Source organism: Microtus oregoni, unplaced genomic scaffold, assembly GCF_018167655.1.
Source record: "Microtus oregoni isolate MIOR12 unplaced genomic scaffold, Mior012 000029F_ref0000214, whole genome shotgun sequence".
NCBI classification, from domain to species: Eukaryota; Metazoa; Chordata; class Mammalia; order Rodentia; family Cricetidae; genus Microtus; species Microtus oregoni.
Genome location: NW_024543088.1, coordinates 18,269,218 through 18,289,746, shown reverse-complemented (window position 1 = coordinate 18,289,746; position 20,529 = coordinate 18,269,218). Strand labels below are relative to the sequence as shown.

General features: G+C 38.7%; 1 protein-coding gene across 1 annotated transcript in view; it reads right to left on the bottom strand.

Moving 5' to 3' along the window:
- Positions 1 to 3,792: 3,792 nt before the first annotated feature.
- The window catches only part of LOC121464798 (vomeronasal type-2 receptor 116-like), a 30,415-nt gene continuing 13,678 nt past the window's right edge, over positions 3,793 to 20,529 (bottom strand). The window contains exons 4-6 of the mRNA XM_041677900.1: positions 13,277 to 13,504; positions 10,878 to 11,001; positions 3,793 to 4,709 (exon numbers count right to left, since the gene is read on the bottom strand). Coding sequence (XP_041533834.1) covers positions 3,793 to 4,709; positions 10,878 to 11,001; positions 13,277 to 13,504 — 1,269 coding nt within the window. The remainder of the gene's footprint in view (positions 4,710 to 10,877; positions 11,002 to 13,276; positions 13,505 to 20,529) is intronic.

Genomic DNA, 20,529 nt, shown 5'->3' with positions numbered 1-20,529 from the left:
GAAAAGAGAATCAACCAGAAGGAGACTGCATACAAAATGTGGAAAGGATGAGTAATGAGTGATTTAATAAGAATACTCAGGGTATGAAGATGCTGCAATAAACCCATTACTTTTTATGTAAATGTAAAAAACAAAAAATGGGACCAATAAACTTTAAAAAACATACTGCCCTTACTAATATCCTTAGTACAGAGTAATGCTGGATTCTAAAAATGGGATTAGTTGTGATGGTTAACCTACATTGTCAGCTTGTTGAGCTATAGAGTCAACTGAAAGATGGGCCTCTAGGCATACCTGTAAGGGAGTATTTTGATTAGGTTAATTGAAGTGAGAAGACCTGCCCACTCTGGGTGGTATCATTCCCTGCTAAGAAGAATGTATATAGCCAAATATGATGGTTAATATTGATTGGATGGAATATTCTGTAGTAATATGCTAAGTCCATCTAATCTATGACATAGTTTAACTCTGGCACATCTTTGTTGACTTTTAGTTTGGATGACCTATCTAGTTTGGTATTGAATTCACAACTAATACCATATGAGGACTTATTTTTCCATTTAATGTTTATTTTATGAAGTTGGAGTTCCAACATTTGGTGTGGTTGGTTTTAATGCTCTTGATAGAATGTCTTCTATCTTTTGATTTTTATCAATGAGGTGTGTTTCTTGGAGACACTATAGAGTTGAATTTCATTTTTTCTTAAATATATGAATAGATTTTATTTTTATTTTATAAGGATTCTTTAGAGCTTGATGTTTACTAGAACACTGAGAGGAAGGTACAGATGTTTCATTGTTCCCTTTCCCTATCAAGTGTAAGCCTCTCCCACTGTCAACATCCTCCATCACAGTGGTGTATTTGTTATAATCCACAATGACACATCCTCACCCAAAGACTGCACTTCACATTAGTGTTCATATTTTCCATCTTATTCTTTTTTAATTCAGGATTTTATCTGTATCCCTGATTACCCTTAAACTTGCCCTCCCATCAGTCTCCAAAATGCCACAAATACATGTGTTCATCGTCACACCAAACTAGGGTTCCTATTTTGTATCTTCCATTCAGTGGGTTTCCACCTGTGTTCACCACTGAAATACCATATAGAGTCATTTCACAGCCCCCAGTCCTCTACGCTCTTCTTAGTTGTATTTCCTCCTTCCCAACCCCTGTCAAGCAGTAACTTTACACCATTCTCCATATTCCTTTTACATTTTTTTTTTTTGTCGAGACAGGGTTTCTCTGTGGTTTTGGAGCCTGTCCTGGAACTAGCTCTTGTAGACCAGGCTGGTCTTGAACTCACAGAGTTCCCCCTGCCTCTGCCTCCTGAGTGCTGGGATTAAAGGCGTGCGCCACCACCGCCCGGCTTCCTTTTACATTTTTAATCCATCCATCTGGTCTGTATCATTATTGGTGAGTTGAGTCCATTACACAGAAATTATTGATGAGAAATAGCTATTAATTTCTGTTTTTTTCCTGTCAGTTGGGTTATTGTCTGTTCTTTATGCCATCCCACATTCATATCTGGTTTATGTTGTTGGATATAATGGACTCCTTCCAGCTCACCTTTGTTCAGCTTGTCTGAACATGAAATTTATTCTTTCCCCTGCATTAGTGATTGAAATATCTTCTATTGCATATAGTATTCTTTTAGTATCCTTTGCAGTGCTGGCGTGGTGTTCAGTAACACCCTCAGTTGTGTTTACCTTGAAATGTCCTTATTTTTTCTCAAATTTAGAAGATCACTTGCCTGGCATAGTAGTCCTGACTGGCAATTAATCTGCTTTTGGGACTTGAAAGATACCATTTCATGACTTTCTGGCTTTTAGTTTGCTAATATTACTCTGTTATTTGCTTTTGTAGGTGATTTGGTGTTTTTTCCTTGACAGCATTTAATATTGTTTCTTTGCTATGTATTTTTGACATCTTGACTGTACTATGCCATGGGAAGGTTGTTCTCTGGTCATGTCTGTTTGGCGTTCTAAATGTGTTTTGTGTTTGAATGTCTGAATGGTTTCTAGGCTTGGGTTTTTTTTTCTGCTGTAATTTTGTTGAATGAATATCCTGCACCATTTGGGTTTATGTTACTCCTTCTAGTCTTGTTGGTTCTTGGGTTTGATCTTTCATGGACATTGTGGTCATGCTCATTTATTTTTTGATTCTTGGTATCTGCATTGTTATTTTTTCATCCTTCTCCATCTGGAAGTCTTTCTTTTGCTTCTTTGAGTCCATTGTTCATGCTTCCGCTTTTTTAAATTTATTTTTTCATTTTCAATACTTTTGTCCCTCCTCATCTCAGTGTCATTCCTGAAGTTTTCTCTCATGCTGTTGATTGTTTTCTGGTATATGAGGTCCTTCTGTTTGTGTGTTGCTTTCATTGGTTAATTAATAAAGAAACTGCTTGGCCTGATAGGGCAGAACTTAAGTAGGCAGAGAAGACAGAACTGAATTCTGGGAGGAAGAAAGCAGAGAGAGAGCTGCCATGGAGCTACCAAGTCAGACATGTTAAATCTTACCAGGTAAGCCATGACCTCATGGTAATACAGATTAATGGAAATGGGTTAAACTAAGATGTAAGAGTTAGCCAATAAGAGGCTAGAAATAATGGGCCAGGCAGTGATTTAATTAATACAATTTCTGTGTGATTATTTTGGGGGTCAAACTAGCAGGGCACCCAGAACAAACAGCTCGTTCTTCCCGTTATAGTTTTCCTTTGTCTTGCTGCCATTTTCCTCTGTATTAATGACTTTCTTTATAGGTATTGAAGGTATGTATGGAATAAATCTGCCTATGGATATCCTCGTTCAGGTCTTTGATCTTTTGTTTTTTTTTTTTCAAGAAAACTTCTGAAAAGTTCTGATCATTTACCTATTTCAGAATGTTGAGTTCACCAGTTGAACATTTTCAGAAAATTATGTTGACTTTCTTTGTAATGTTTCTTATATTTTGTGGTTATAGTCACACGTGTGTAAGTTTGTACGTCTCTCCTGGATTTTGAAGAAGTGGTGGTGGTGAATTTCAGCAGCGGCTTAGATCATAGGGATAGTCAGCACCACAAGTTCATAGGTCTCCTTAGAAAGCTGATCCCACACCCCATTTTTTCCTTAATCAATATTGTTACATGTTTAGTAGGATATTTGTACCACTATAGAAAGCAGAGTAGAAGTTAGTAACAAAATTACAAAGAGAAGTACCATTCAATCCATCATACGACTCCTAGATATATAGACCCAGAAGGCATCTACAGAGATAATTGCACATCCACAATTATTGCTGTACTTTAGTTTTAGTAATAAAAGAAGCATGCAGATATCCATAAGCAGGTAAGTGGATAAAGTAAATATGAAGCATATTCACAGTGGCATTTCTTCAGCCTTAAAGAAGAGTAAAGCCATAACATTTAAAAGAAAAATTTTGGAACCGAAACTGTTTATTTGGTCACCTAAGCCATAGTCATAAGTATAAATACCACAAGGGGGGGCTGGCATTCTCTCTCTCTCTCTCTCTCTCTCTCTCTCTCTCTCTCTCTCTCTTCCTTCATTCTTAAAGTGGAAGGTATCCAAGAAAGGAGTGGAAGTATGGGAGGTAGGAAGGGGCAGGGAGTAAAGAAACACACAGACATGAGTGTAAAAATGAGGATTGTTTTAAGATAAGGAAGAAACAGGAAGAGGTCAATAGAGGGGATGCAGTATCAGTTTGTGAGACAGATGAATAGGAACAAATATATGTATGAAAATGTAATAATGACATCTCCTTCATGTGCTAACTTGAAAGTTAATACTAAATTTATTAAGCCTTGTACCTATAATGTATTTTGTTCCTGAGACCCTGAATAGAGTTCATTTGTGGTCTGAACAAAATGATGTAGCACTTGGGGGCAAAGATACAACCTAGGAGCCCTGCGCTGGATGCCAAGATGGAGAAGACCTCCACAGCCACCATGACCTTCCCTTTGGTGCTGTGGTAGACAGGGAGGAAGGTGACCCAGACACTGCAGAACACCAGCATGCTGAATGTCAGGAACTTGGCTTCATTGAAGGTGTCAGGTAGGTTTCTGGCCAGGAAAGCCACAGTGAAGCTTCCCAAGGCCAGAGCGCCCAGATATCCCAGCACACAGTAGAAAGCAGTGACTGATCCCTTGTTGCATAGGATGATAATGTGTTCACGCTCAGAGTGTGCATCTGTGTCAATGAAGGGGGGAGATTTTCCCAGCCAGACCCCACACAAGATAATCTGGATGAAGGTGCAGATGGGAACAATGAAGTTAGGTGCCCGTGTTACCAACAACCATCTGATTCTTCTTCCTGGGGCAGTGACCTTGTAGGCAAGAATCACAGTAATAGTTTTGGCCAAGATGGTGGAAACAGCCACAGTGAACAACATTCCAAATGTGGTCTGCTGCAGGATGCAAGTGGTTGTGTTGGGGTGGCCAATAAAGAGAAAAGAGCAGAGAAAACAGCAGTTAAGGGTGATGAGCAGGATGTAGCTGAGAGTGCGGTTATTTGCCTTCACGATGGGCGTGTCTTGCTGCTTCAGAAAGATCCCAAGAACGAGAGCTGACAGTGCAGAGAAGTACAAGGCTATGCATGACAGACCTATCCCCAGGGGATCATCATAATCCAGGAAGGTCGTAGATTTCTGGAGGCAATGGTTTCGGTCTGTGTTGGCATATTGATGATCTAAACACTTCACACACTGATCTGCATCTGGTGAAAGCATGTATATTTGTTATTCCAGGTTAGTTTTCTTTTGTCCTCTTTATCCACTCACTTGAGTAGTTTAGCCTAACAGACATCCCTTGTTACTTCAGACACCAAACGAAAGAATGCTTTATGGGGAATAACGTGACTACCGTGTATTTCCTGCAATGTGACATGAACAAAGCTACAGTTTCTCCTCCTAATTCAATTGTGTGTTGTTTTGAATATTCTGATGTTATTATTTTCCACTTTTCAGAAACTTACATACTTACTTACAATATCCAACTTCAACTTGATCACAATATTGCATTCATGTAAAATATTTTCTGGGCTGAGGCGAGCTGATTCACTGTATAAACAGCTTGCTGCATAAGCCTGATAATTTGAGTTTGGATTCCCAGGGTCCACATAAAAGCTGGATGCTGTAGCACAAGCATCTATAATCCCAGTGCACCCCTATTATCAGATGAGAGACAGACAATACTTTCCAGGAGGTCATGGGGCATCTGGCATGGCTAATGCATCTGTGAAGAAATGTGATCTCAGGCAGAGTGAGGGTGATGACTGACTCTCCAATTCCATCTGTGCACCATGACACGTGTACACCCACACTCCTGGACACACACACACACACACACACACACACACACACACACACACCACTCTTGATTTTGAAAAATAAGTTTAGTGAGGTAAGACGGGTCTTCTCAAGTCCTTTCTTTGTAGTGGTATTCTCAGATATGGGGTTCAAATGGAGCTACCCAGTGAACTGACTTCTCTGGTTGTTTTTCTTCTATCTGAAGGTGTTTTAAATAAGTAAATATTGCATTTTAACAGTTTGCCACATAGTGGTGCATGTCTGTAGCTCTTGCATTTGGGAGGTAGAATCAGGAGGAATAGGAGTACAAAGCCAGACTCAGCTACTTGGCAAGTTAGGGCATACCCTGGCCTTTGTGGCTTCTTTTCTGGCAACAAACAAAGGAGTTTAAAGGTGTTATCATAAAATTTGTCGGAAGGAATTAACTTCAAATATAAACATTGGATATTGGATTGTTTTTAAAGATTAATTTTTATTAAGTAGATTTAAAAATTTTAGTTTTGTGTATGTGTGCATGTATGTGGGTTTGTGCAAATGATACAGATAGCCTAAGATCCCCTGGAGTTGCAGTTACAGATGATCTCCCAAAGTTGTCTTCTAATTTCCACATGCATGCCATGTGTATTGGGGTGGTTTGAGTAATAATGACCCTCAAAGGCCACAAACATTTGGATACTTAGATGTCAGGGAGTGGCACTACGTGGGAAGGATTAGGATGTGTGATCTTGTTGGAGGAAGTGTGTCACTGGGGGTAGGTTTTGAAGTTTCAAAATCCAAGTCAGGCCAAGTGGTTCTCTTCCTACTGCCTGCGGATCCAGATGTTGAACTCTCAGCTATGCTTCCAGCACAAGGTCCAACTTCATGCTGCCCTGTTTCTAACCATGATGATAATGGACTAAACTTCTGAGCCTATAAGCAAGTCTTAATTAAATGGTTTCTTTTCTAAGAGCTGCTGTGGTTATGGCGTTGATTCACAGCATTAGAACAATGACTAAGACAGATGATACCAGGAGTGTGTTTTTTTCTGTGATAGGACTGACCATGATGTTTGTTGGAGGATTAGAAGAGTGGTTGGATGAGATAAGTGGGGCTTCATGGGCCATCCTAATAGGAGCATGGAAGACTGTGTCCTAATAGGAGCATGGAAGACTGTGTCCTAATAGGAGCATGGAAGACTGTGTCCTAATAGGAGCATGGAAGACTGTGTCCTAATAGGAGCATGGAAGACTGTGTCCTAATAGGAGCATGGAAGACTGTGTCCTAATAGGAGCATGGAAGACTGTGTCCTAATAGGAGCATGGAAGACTGTGGTGATGTGAGCAGTGTAGATTTGATGGCCTGTCTCAAGAGGTTTCAGAGGAGAAGAATATTAATAAATAGCTTAGAAATTTTTCTTGTATTTTGTAGAAGTATGTGACTATTTTCTGCTCTTGCTCAAAAATCTGCCTGATGTTAAATTGAAGAGTTTTAGATTAATGACACTGGAAGAGGAGATTTTAAGACCACCTAAAAGTGATGGTGTTACATGGTTATTAGTGGTCACCCTTATCTAGATCTATAATAAAAAGGAGCAAGATGAACAAGGAAAAGTACAATATGTACACTTTGAGGAAAAAAAAGTGCACCATGAAGTGTAAACAAGCTAAATATAGCACTCAAGGGGATTGAGGTGGTTTGAATAAAAATGTCCCCTCCATAGGTCCATAGATCGTGGCCCCATTAGGAGGTTTGGCCTTGTTGGAATGGGTATGGCTTGATTGGAAGAAGTGTGTAACTAGGGGGTGGGTTCTGAGGTCTCAGTATGTCTCACTCAGTTCTTTTCTTGCTGCCTGCAGATCCAGATGTAGAACTCAGCTACTTCTGTAGCACTACGTATTCCTGTGTGCTACCATGTTTCCCATCATGATGACAGTGGACTAAGCCTCTGAACAATGAGCCAGCCCCAGTTAAGTATTTTCTTTTATAAGAGTTGCCATGGTCATGATGTCTCTTCATAGCAATAGAAACTCTAACTAAGACAGAGATAATCATTTAAAGAAAAGCCCCATGCTAAAATTAATAATGGGAGTGGTGACCCCAGGAAGACCCGACCCAGAAAGTCTTCCAACTTTTGAAAAGAAATGAAAGAAAAGCTTAAGCAGTGAAGGAAGCCATAACAACAGAAAACTAGTGCAAATGTAATAGAAGTAGGGGCCATGTTCAGACCTAGCAAATAGTAGAACTTGTCAGCTTTGAATACATGGTTCTGACTTTTAGAGTCAAGGATATATGAAAGAGATATATCCTTGTGTGGGATCTCCCTCCACAGCTAAGGAAAACTGGTGAGATTAGGTGTGTGTCAGGGGTGTGCATGGACGCCCAGAAAGGCCATGGTATGAAGTTGTAAAGGTGAAGTCTAGATTTATTGGAAACCCAAAGATGTTGGAGATGCCAGAGTTATGAGATACCTGCCCAGGAAAGTTGCAGACTGGGTGTGGAATCAGCCAGAGAGAGAGAGAGACGGGTGTGTTGCAGTTAACAAAGCTGGAAGGAGTTAGAGTGTTGAAAAATGTTTTGACATCAGATATGGAGATGAAGAATTTAGAGTTGACTCTGTTGACTTTTGGTCTTTCTTTGGTCTAGTATTTCCTCAGTATGCTTCCTTTCCTCTCTTTTGAAATGGTAATGTACATTCTGTGTGATTGTATGTTGGAAGTATGTGACCTGTTTTTTAGTTTAATTTTTACATGGGTTACAGTTAAAGAGATTGCATGAGTCTCCGAAGAGAGTAAACTTTGGGCTTGTAAACAGTATTAAGAATGTTATAGATTATGGTGTGGAGACACAGAACTGGCTTAGAGTGCAGGCTCCTCCTGGGACAGATGAGACAAAGTTGGGAAACGATTGCTTGGCAAACCAAGCATAGATGAAAGCAAACTTTGTTCTGCCCATTTCTCAAATGTTCTGTCAGAATCTGTACCCTGGATAAGGAAGTAGCCTTTGAGCTCAGTTCTTCACACTCTACCAGTTACAAAGGAGTGCTTTGCTTCTGTATACTTTTTGCCTTGTTTCTACATACTTCTTCTCTATGTACTTTTTATTACTGTTATTAATTGAGGTATTGAATCTTGCAAGGAGAGGTAAGAGTTTCTCATGATCATGTACGAGAGTCAAGGGGGAGTTTCAGAGTTGAGGCAATGCTTTTTAGTCTGCATAAAAGGCCATACAAAATAAAGCTTATTATGCATTTGTTCACACTTTGCATCCCCTGTGTCCTGATTTGCATGAGACCCTTACCCAGGGACCCCAACGCACTAGACGTTGATATTATGGGGACTTTTAAAATTAGACTAAATGCATTTTGCATTATAATATGGCTCCAACCCTATGGGAAGGCAGGGAGTGGAATGTGGTGGTTTGAAAAAGAATGACCTCATAGTCTTGAATGCTTAGTCATCAGAGAGGAGTACTACTTGAGAAAGATTAGGAGGAGTGCCCTTGTTGGAATAGGTATGGCTTTGTTGGAGGAAGTATGTCACTGGGGATGGATTGTGAGCTTTCAAAAGCAAAAGCTAATCCCAGTGGCTCTCTTCCTGCTCTCTGCAGATTCAGATGTAGAGCCCTCAGCTACTCTGCCTGCACCATGTCTGCTGGTGTGTTACCATGTTTCCTGCCATGGTTATAATGGAGTAAACCTCTGAAAATGTAAACAGGCCCCAACTAAAATGCTTTCTTTATAAGAGTTGTTGTGATCACAGTGTCTCCTCCAATCAATAGAGCAGTGAGCTAGACTTGTGTGCCCTTTATAACACAATTATACAAAAATACATTTTATGTTTTATTATTATTTAATTTTTCTTTAGGTTTATCTATTTTATATGTATGGGTGTTTTGCTTGTACCATGTGTATAGTTGGTGTCTTCAGAGGGCATCACATCCCCCAGAACTAGAATTATGTATGGTTGTATCTTATGTAATGAAATAAATAAATCAGGTTTCCAAAGACAACTATTGCATGATTCATTATTGCAGTCTAGATTTTACACACACACACACACACACACACGTGAACTACTTGGCCAGAAGAAGAACTTCTAGAAGGAAGGAGGGGGACAAGGTAGGATGTGGATGTAAATATAGTCAAACTGTATGTTATATGTGAACAAATATTCATAAAACCCATTATATTCTACACCAATTATACACTAACAAAATACTTTATTTTGAGATAGTCTCTTGTGTTTACTATGTTGCTGAGGATGACCTTGGTCTTCTGATCCTCTTTTCTCCTTCTCTCAAGTGCTGGAATTAGGTGTGTATCACCAAATACAGCATATACAGTGCTGGAGTTGAAACCTAGGCAAGCACTCTACCAGTTGAGCTAAATGCCCAACTCCACTAATCAAAGACTTTAAAAAAATACATTAGAGAGCCTTCAAGGTGGCTTGCTGAAAAAAGGTGCCTGCCACCAAGCCCACAACCTTAGTTTAATTCCCAGAAAGATGATTACACTTTTTATTTAAAAAGCGAATTTAAAGAGTTTACCATTATAGGCCAGGCAAAGTGGCATATGTCTTTCTTTAGTTCTGGTACTTGGAAGACAGAGGCAGTGGATCTTTAGAAATTTCGGGGCAGCTTGATCTACATAGTGAGCTGCAGGACAGCCAGGATTACATAGAGAGTGATGGAGGAGGGTCATCTGTCTATGTGTTACCTTCATTGGTTAATAAAGAAACTGCCTTGGCCCTTTGATAGGACAGAAAATTAGGTAGGCAGAGTAGACAGAACAGGATGCTGGAAAGAAGGCAATGAGGCAGACACTATAGCTCTTCTCTCCAAGATGGACGCAGGTTAAGATCCTTCCCTGTAAGCCACCACCTCGTGGTGCTACACAAATTAATAAAAATGGGTTAATCAAGATATATGAGTTAGCCAATAAGAGGCTAGAATTAATGGGCCAAGCAGTGTTTAAAAGAATACAGTTTCCATGTAATTATTTTGGGTAAAGCTAGCTGGTGGCTGGGAGCTGGGCGGCGGGAAGCAACCCGCTGTTCCATCTACAAGAGAGACCCTGTCTCTAAAAAGTTTTCATTATAGAGGTGATTGACCTCAGCATCACATCATTTATATTCATGCATTTGAACACTTTAAGGTATTAATCAGTAATTAAATATTGAAGAAATCAGTTGTCTTAACAATACAGTATATATTAATGAAAGTTAACTGGTTCTCACTGGATTCCTGCTAACATTCTATATCATGCCCCATTATCCATTCCTTTTTTTTTTTGAGTTACTGTAAATTTTTTAAAACTTTCCCTGACTTCTGTTTGAAATGAGATCCCTTTTGATACCTAGGATGGCCTTGAACTTGCAATAAACCTCCTGTCTCAGCCTCCTGAGTAATTGGTTATAACCTCACAGATATCGGCTTGCCTCTGTCTCCTGAGTGTAAAAGGTGTATATCACTACACTTTGCTTAATATCTTAGGCTAGGGAAATGGCTCAGTGTGTAAAGAGTTTGAAGTACAAATGTGAGACACTTCATAAAAATGCTATTAATTAGAAGTAGAGAATTTTTCCATAAAACACACTTACCAGTCTCATTGGAAATCTCATTCTCTGGACACAGAGTGCAGTCAAAACAACAAGCCACATTTCCTTCTGGGAGGGATTTTCTGAAACCAGGACTACAACTTTCACTGCAGATAGACTGGGGAGTCTTAGGAAAATCAGTGAGCAAGTTATAATTCATATTTTCACTTACTACTATACTGAGCACATTATTCATAGAACTGGAACATTAGTGAACATAGTTTTGTATCCATAAACAACCAACTGGATGGATGTTGCTGTAGCTTGGACATACACACTGCCTTAACAGTGATGACCTTCAGCCTATGATGCTGCTGAGACATGCTGAAGCCTGTAAGTGGAGAAGTATTGGGGTGGAGAAATGGTTCAGTATTAACAGCATGGGATGCTCTTGCAGAGGTCATGAATTTGATTCCCAGACTCACATTACATGGGTCAAAATTGCCTGTAACTCCAGCTACAGGGAATCCAACAGCCTCTTTTGGCATCCACAGGCACCTGCACTTGACATGCAGATAAGATAATCCCTTCCTTCACATTCATATAAATAGTAAAAAAATAAAAACAAAATGTTTTTTAAAAGGTGAGAAAGTTAGTGATTGGAGGCTTGCCATTGGAAGGTGTGTTGAGACAATGGACTCATCCTACTTCTAATGTTGCTGTCATGAGGTGAATGTCTTCTACTGTCACAAAGCACACCATAGTGCCTTATCAGTCAAAAGTAATAGCTAAACAAGTCCCAGAAACCACCAAATTCAACCTAAAGATCTGTCAGTAATGACAACCCCCAACAGATGTTGTGCATATTTTCATATGAAATGTGTGAGCATTTAGGTGCATATTGGTAAATGAACATGATCTCATTACATATGGTATATAAAAAATTCTCTTCCTTAAATTAGAAGTATAGAGTTTAAAAAGCACATACATGGTTCAAGGGATTGTTGGGTATGATAATGGATTAAAAGCTGCCTTTGTGAGAGTCAGTGAAAGACAAGAGTTACAAGAGTCACAGTTAAAACCAAATAGACTCTACTTTTAGCAGAGAAAGAATTAAAGGAAAACAAAATAAGCCTACATGGCGCTTTTGTTTCCAAAGGAACAGTCAAGCTAGTGCTGCTCCACCATCTTGCTTGCACCAGGTCAAGGACAAAAGTAGCCATCAATGAGGGGCAGTTGGTCATGGACAATAGAAAACAGCAGCTGGAACATGTCAACCCCGTTTGCTAGCCATGAGTGGATTGATGGGTGGAGTAAAACTGGGTGAGCAGATGGGAGCTGAAATGAGGCAGAGAAGCTTGGAGCTGAGATTCCTGCCTGGCATCCTGGAAACGATTGCCTGAGCAGAAATCACCCCTACCGCTGCCTTGGTGAACTGCTATGAAATATTTCCTCCACTATCATTCGTGGTCCTAAACCATGCACTGTGCTTCTTATTCCTACTTTACTCTCTATTTCCATTTCTCCAATTCCTTCCTCAATTTACTATTGAAGGAATTATGGACACCCTTAGCTCTAAAATCTGTGAAGTATATCTTCTCCAATCAGTACTCAAATGATGCTGTCTCTGAACCATGTTAGGAAAAAAAGAAAATACAAAAGTGTCTTCTACTTCAAGTTAACATGAATATTTCTGTCAAATCTCTGTATTTGTTATTGTAATTGAATTTCCTCATAAAGATGTTAGGACATCCCATGCTCAAGGATTGATAGAATTAATATTGTGGAAATGACCATTCTACCAAAAACTATTTACAGAATCAATGCAATACCAATTTAAAATTCCTATTTCATTCTTCACAGAAATAGTAGTATCCTTAATTTTATATGGGTCCTAAAAAACAACATATAATATTTCATATATTTATATTTTTAATATCCAGTAATATTTTTTAAATTTATATAGAAAACTTAAAAATATCAGTACATAAAAAAATCACAAAACTGCAAGGCAAAAGAAAAGATTAAAATATATATAGTATAGTATAAAACATTAAAAGACGTATTCACAGAAAATATTCTGATCATGTATCTTTCTTCCTTCAATTCCTCTTAGACCTCCCTAACTCACCCTTTGTTCAACTCTATGCCCTTTCTTTCTCTATGTTTACAAAACAAGGAAACAAAACTGAAAACAAAAAACCCCAATGAAAGAAACACACATAAAGCAAAAGACCAGTAAGACAGAAAGTTTTCAAACAAAGAAATATGACATAAAAGTTCTACAAAAATAACATTGAGATTCTTGGGAATGGACTCTTCCCTGAAATGAGACTCCATTAGAAGAAATTACTCTTTTCTTTATAAGAGGGTCCATTGTAAATAGATTTTGGTTAGGAGGTCCTTATCAAGATTTGTTTTACTATGCGTAGTTAATTGTATTATAATTATACCCAACTCACCTCTGTAATTCCTGTTGCCCATTCTATCATGTCCTCAGATAAAGATAATTGTTGACCAAGTGGACCATATGGGGAAAACTGTCCAACTTTTACTTTAAGTCCTAGACCTTCTGGAAAGTTCCAATAGTTGAGAATGTCATACTCTGCATTCAGTTTCATTTTCTCATTCAAATTCACTTGTTCTCCAGCATGATTAGTAAACTGCTTGTCTTTTAGAAAAGGGTGCAGCTAAAAAAGATGTATTATTTTATGAAGTTGGTACCAGAGTGAAGACAAAGAACTGAAGTGTTTGGGGAAGTTTTGTATTGTTTAAATCCTTGATGCATGAAGTAAATTTAACATAGGTATCAAGAATGTAGGGCAAATGGCAGCCTATGGATAGCTAATATATTATGATATTTTTGAAAATAACAATCTTGTTAATAGATAGGAGCTCTCAATAACAAGCACCAAGATAAAAAGTAAGTGAAAGAAAACCTGGCAATTGTCAGTTTGTCTAACAAAATTTGGTTGTAGTAGGAGGCCACTTGTTCATTTCCTGGCCACGCAGACTCCCTAAATAACCACACTGAAACTGTATTAATTAAATCAAGGCTTGGTCTATTAAATCTAGCTTCCTATTGGCTAGCTTTTATATCCTTTTTAAAATTTCTGTTTTCAGTTTTATCAAATATAAAACTTTGGAAAAGAAAATCAAATTCAAGCTGGATGTATAAGTTTAATTAAATACAATGAACAGTAGTATCTCTGAACAAGTTGGGGCCTAACTCTCTGAGTTTAGTTGTTCTTTTTGTCATTAAGTAAATAATGACCTCTCCAGGGATAATAACAAACATCAAAGCAAACAAAACAAAAACAACAAATAAACAAAAACATAAAAGCATCTTGAGAACACATAACTTAATAAACCCCTGAAGAAAAACTATGAGATATAAAATATAAATGAATATCATTTGGTGTGTATTTCTAAGAAAAAAATAGACTCCTTGAGATGAAAATAGAATAGAAACAGAAACCACCTAAAATTGAAGTGTTTATTATTCATCATCCATCATATTTAATAAGTAAAGGTATTAGGCAGGATTTTAAGAAATCATCACTTTTGGCTTTGGGGGAAAATAAATGAAAAAAGCTTAATCACCATTGAATTATAACGCAGGGTATATATACTTGGAGAAAATAAAAACATATTTGAATTCTCTCTTTGTGATAGGTGTTTTTGTGATTTTTGAAATTTTATTCTTCTCTCATACATTACATCCCTACCACAGTTTGCCCTGCCCTCAATTCTCCCAATTCCTTCCCCTTACCTCCCTTTTCTGCCAGATATCCTCCTCCTCCATTTCCCTTCAAACAAACAAGTAGCTGACCTCCCTGTGATATCCACCAAATATGACCTAACAAATTACAGTAAGACTAGGAAAAAAACCTCCTATCAGGGCTGGAGGAGATAGTCCAGTAGGAGGAAAAGGGTCTCAAGAGAAGGCAAATGAGTCAGAGACACCCCTAACTTCCACTGTTAGGAATTTCACAAGAGCACAAAGCTAATAACCATAACAAATATGCAAAGGATCTACCTCAGATTCATGAATGCTCCATGGTTGCCACTTCAGACTCTGTGAGCCCCTATAAGCCCTTCTTAGTTTATTTTATAAGCCATGTTCTCATGATTTTTTTCCACCTCTCTGGCTCATACAATCCTTCCTCCCTTTCTTCCTCAGGGTTTGGCTGTGGATCAAAGTCTATGCTCCCATCAGTTGCTAGATGAAGAAAGCCTCTCTGATGACAACTGTACAATTCATCAATATATGAATATAGCAGAATATGATTAGGAACACAGCTTGCTCCAACCATAAGAGGTCAGTCAACAGCCATGCAGCTGGTGACCCCACTCTCTAGGACCTCAACAGTGGAACAAATACCTAGGCCCTCCACCAACTCCCCAGACTTTTCTAGCCAGCCAGCATGGAGTTTCCTGTAGGTAGGCACCCCTAAAACTGAAACCCAGCCAGCGGCTTCTACAGACTACTAACCCTACCCTGCCCCCAACCCCCCTAATCCTCCTGCAACCACAGTGGAACTCTGAAACACAGCTTACTCCAATACTGAGTGGACTTGAGAGGTTAGTGAACAGCCACATGGTGGGACAATCCACTCCCTAGGACCTCCACAGTGACAAAACTCCAGGCCACTCCCCGAACTCCCCAGGCTTTTCAAGCCAGCCAGCAGGTAGTTTCCTGTAGTAAACTCCCTGAAAACCAACCCCATCCACTAGACCCACCAGGCTACTAGAGACACCCTGCCTATGAGCTCAGAGTTTGCTTCAATACTAAGAGGACCAAGAGCTTGCTACAATACTGAGAGAACCAAGAGAGAGCACCAAGAGAGTAAAACAGGAGAGAAGACCACAAGAACAGACTTATAGAGACCTCAGAGGTTCTTTGAGATGACATTGACAAAAGAAAACAGACTAAGAAAAACTCCCAAATGATCAGACAGCCACTGCAAGGATCCAATCAAGATGCAAAGACACTCCTTACATAAACTGAAGGAAGAGATGGATAGGTGCCAATGCAAGAATTCCTCCAACAACCTAAAAAGCAACATGGCAACATCACAACACAGTAGTGACACAACAGGAAGACTTAATCATCCAAACCCAGAATAATCAGAAGAAAATGACTTTAAATATAATTTTTTAAAATGATGGAGACCTTTAAAGAGGAATAAAGAACTCCTTAAAGAAATGCAAGAAAAGACAAACAAAAATTGAAATAAATTAATAAATTCCTCAACCCCCCCCCCAAAAAAAACAATCAAACAAGTAAAGCAAACAGTTCAAGACTTGAAGACAAAAATAGAGATAATAAAGAACACACAAACTGAGGGAATTCTGGATATCAAAAATCTGGGTAAACAAACAGGAGCTACAGAGACAAGTATAACCAACAGAATACAAGAGATAGAAGAAAGAATTTCAGGTGCTGAAGATATAAAGAAAACAGACTCATTGGTCAAAGAAATTGTTAAATACAACAAATTTGTAACACAAAACATCCAGGAAATCTGGGACACCATGAAAAGACCTAACCTAAGAATAATAGGGGTAAAAGAAAGAGAAGAAATCCAGCTCAAAGGTACAGAAAATATATTGAACAAAACCATAGAAAAAAACTTGCCCAACTAAAGAATGGCATCCTTATGAATGTACAAGAAGCTTACAGAATGCCAAATAGACTGGATTAAAAAAAAACAGTCCCTTCACCATATAATTATCAAAACACAAAAATACAGTATAAAGAAAAATTAAGAGCTGCAAGGGAAAAGGTCAAGTAACATATAAAGGTAAACCTATCAGAATTATATTCCACTTCTCGATAGAAATCATGAAAGCCAGGAAGTCCTGGATAGCAGTGCTACAGACACAAAGAGACCATGGATGTAAGCCCAGACTGCTATACCCAGAAAATCTTTCAGTCACCATTGATGGAAAAAACAAGATATTCCATAAAAAAAACAGATTTAAACAATATGTATCCACAAACCCAGCCCTACAGAAAGTACTAAAAGGAGAACCCCAACCCAGGAAAGATAACTGTACTCATAAAAACACAGGCAACTGATAACCTCCTACCAGCATAACTGAAAGAATGGATACATACAAACACTACTACCGAAAAAATAACCAAAATTAACAACTGCTGGTCATTAATTATTACTTAATATCAATGGACTCAATTCACCTATTTTTTTAAAAAAAAACATAGGCTAAGAGAATGGATACAAAAACAGGATCCAACCTTCTGCTATATACAAGAAATACACCTTAGGCTCAAAGACAGATATTACTTCAGAATAAAGGGGTGGGAAAAGGTTTTCCAATCAAATGGACCTAAGAAGTAAGTGGGTGTAGCTATCCAAATATCTAACAAAATAGTTATCAAACTAAAATCAATCAGAAGATAAGGAGAAGGACACTTTATATACATAATAGGAATAATTGTCTTTTATATCTTAATTTAACACATTTCCATTATTTTATCTATTTTTTATTTTTCACTATTTTATTATTAAAAATGTCTGCTTCCTCCCTGCCTCTGCCTCCCATTTCCCTCCCCGCCCCCCGCTCCTTTCCCCCTCCCTCTCCAGCCCGAAGAGCAGTCAGGGTTCCCTGCCTTGTGGGAAGTCCAAGCTCCTCCCCCCTCCACCCAGGTCTAGGAAGGTGAGCACCCAAACAGCCTAGGCTCCCACAAAGCCAGTACATGCAGTAGGATCAAAACCCAGTGCCATTGTTCTTGGCTTCTCAGCAGCCCTCATTGTCTGCCATGTTCAGAGAGTCCGGTTTTATCCCATGCTTTTTAAGACCCAGTCCAGCTGGGCAAAAACTGGGAATGGGGGGTGGGTTGGGATGGGGGAAAGGGGAGATGGGGAGAGAAAAGTGAGAAGGGGAGGATGGGAAGAACTTGGGGGAATGGGATGGTTGGGATAAAGGAAGGGTAGATATGGGAGCAGGGAAGTAGATATCTTAATTAAGGGAGCCAATTTTAGAGTTGGCAAGAGACTTGACCCTAGAGGGGTTCCCAGGTGTCCAGGGAGATGTCCCCAGCTAGTTCCTTGGGCAGTGGAGGAGAGGGATCCTGAAATGGCCCTACCCTATAGTCATACTGATGAATATCTTGCATGTCATCATAGAATCTTCATCTGGTGATCGAAGGAGACAGAGAGAGAGACCCACATTGGAGCACCGGACTGTGCTTCCATGGTCCAAATGAGGAGCAGAAGGAGGGAGAACACGAGCAAGGAAGTCAGGACCTGAGGGGTACACCCACACACTGAGACATTGGGGCTGATCTATTGGGAACTCACCATTATTTTATATTTTAATCATGAGACTTATGGCCTATGGGCAAGGTCCCAGCATGTCTGTTTCCAGGATTGGCTCCATAGCTTCTCCTCACTCCACCTCCTCTCTCCCAGCATTCAGTTTTGAAACACAGAAAACAATCCAAAGAATCAATGAAACAAAAAGCTGTTTCTTGGAGAAAATCAACAAGATCGATAAACCCCTATCCAAACTAATCAAATGGCAGAGAGAGATCCTGCAAATTAACAAGATTAGAAACGAAAAAGGGGAACTAACCACAGACACAGAGGAAATTCGAAGAATCATTAGATCTTACTACAAAAGCCTGTATGCCACAAAATTGGAAAATGTGAAAGAAACTGACATTTTTTTAGATAAGTACCATATACCAAAATTAAATCAAGACCAGGTGAACAATTTAAATAGACCTGTAGGTCATGAGGAATTAGAAGCTGTTATCAAAAACCTCCCTACCAAAGAAAGCTCAGAACCAGATGGTTTCAATGCAGAATTCTACCAGAACTTCCAAGAAAAGCTAATACCTATACTCCTTAATGTATTTCACAATATAGAAACAGAAGAGTCACTGCCAAAGTCCTTTTATGAAGCTACAGTTACCCTGACACCAAAACCATGCAAAGACTCAACCATACATACTAATCTCACTCATGAACATCAATGCAAAAATTCTCAATAAAATACTGGCAAACCGAATCCAAGAACACATCAAAAATATTATACATTATGATCAAGTAGGCTTCATCCTAGAGAGGAAGGGCTTGTTCAACATATGAAAATCTATCAATGTAATCCATCATATAAATAAACTGAAAGAAAAAAAACTTGATCATTTCATTAGATGCAGAAAAGGCATTTGACAAAATTCAACACCCTGTATGATAAAGGTCTCGAAGACTTAGGGATACAAGGTTCATTCCTAAATATAATAAAAGCAATATACAGCAAGTCAACAGCTAACATCAAATTAAATGGAGAGAAACTCAAAGTCATTCCACTAAAATCAGGAATAAGACAAAGCTGTCCACTCTCTCCATACCTCTTTAATATAGTGCTTGAAGTTCTAGCAATAGCAATAAGACAACATAATGGGATCAAGGGGATTCGAATTGGAAAGGAAGAAGTCAAACTTTCATTATTAGCAGATGATACAATAGAGTACATAAGTGACCCCAAAAACTCTACCAATGAACTCCTACAGCTTATAAACATCTTTAGTAATGTGGCAGAATACAAGATCAACTCCAAAAAAAAAAAATCAGTCCCCTCCTATACACAAAGAACAATGGAGCAGAGAGGGAAATCAGAGAAGCATCACCTTTCACGATAGCCACAAATAGCATAAAGTATCTTGGGGTAACTTTAACCAAGGAAGTGAAAGATCTATTTCACAAGAACTTTAAGTCTTTGAAGAAAGAAATTGAAGAGGATACCAGAAAATGGAAGGATCTCCCATGCTCTTGGATTGGGAGGATTAACATAGTAAAAATGTCAATTCTACCAAAAGCAATCTATAGATTCAATGCAATCCCCATCAAAATCTCAACAAAATTCTTCACAGATCTTGAGAGAACAATAATCAACTTTATATGGAAAAACAAAAAATCCAGGATAGCCAAAACAATCCGCTACAATAAAAGGATTTCCAGAGGCATTACCACCCCTGACTTCAAACTCTATTACAGAGCTACAGTGATGAAAACAGCTTGGTACTGGCACAAAAACAAAGATGTTGACCAATGGAAACGAATCAAAGACCTGGATATTAATCCACAACTTTTCACTTTAGCCTCAGGGAGACTCTTCTGATAAGGGCAAAAAGCAGCCACATTCTTCACCAAAATATTGAGTGTGGTAACCCAGACCCAGAAAGACAAATATAATATGTTCTCACTCAAAAGTGGCTTTTAGACATAAAGCAAAGAAAATCCAATATACAATTCACAAGCCCAGAGAAACTAGACAGCAAACAGGACCCTAAGAGAGACATACGTGGATCTAATCTACGTGGGGGAGTTGCAAAGGACAAGATCTCCTAAGTAAACTGGGAGTATGTGAATAATATGAGAAAGTAGAAGGGGACAGGGGAGAGGAGTGGATAAAATATATAGCTCAATAAAAATAAAAAATAAATGTGTTAATTTAAATGTAAGAGCTGGTTGTAATAAGTCTGACCTATAGGCCAAAAAGTTTATAAATAATACAAGCCTTTGAGTGATTACTTAAAAGTGGCTTCAGGATGGAGTGAGACATAAAAACTTCTATTTATAGAGCACCTTACCCTGGGACAGCCACGCCCTTCCCTTCTTCTGTGGACTTTATTGCATGTTGTGAAGTAACGTGCCTGGGAACTCTACTGCCCTCATTCATC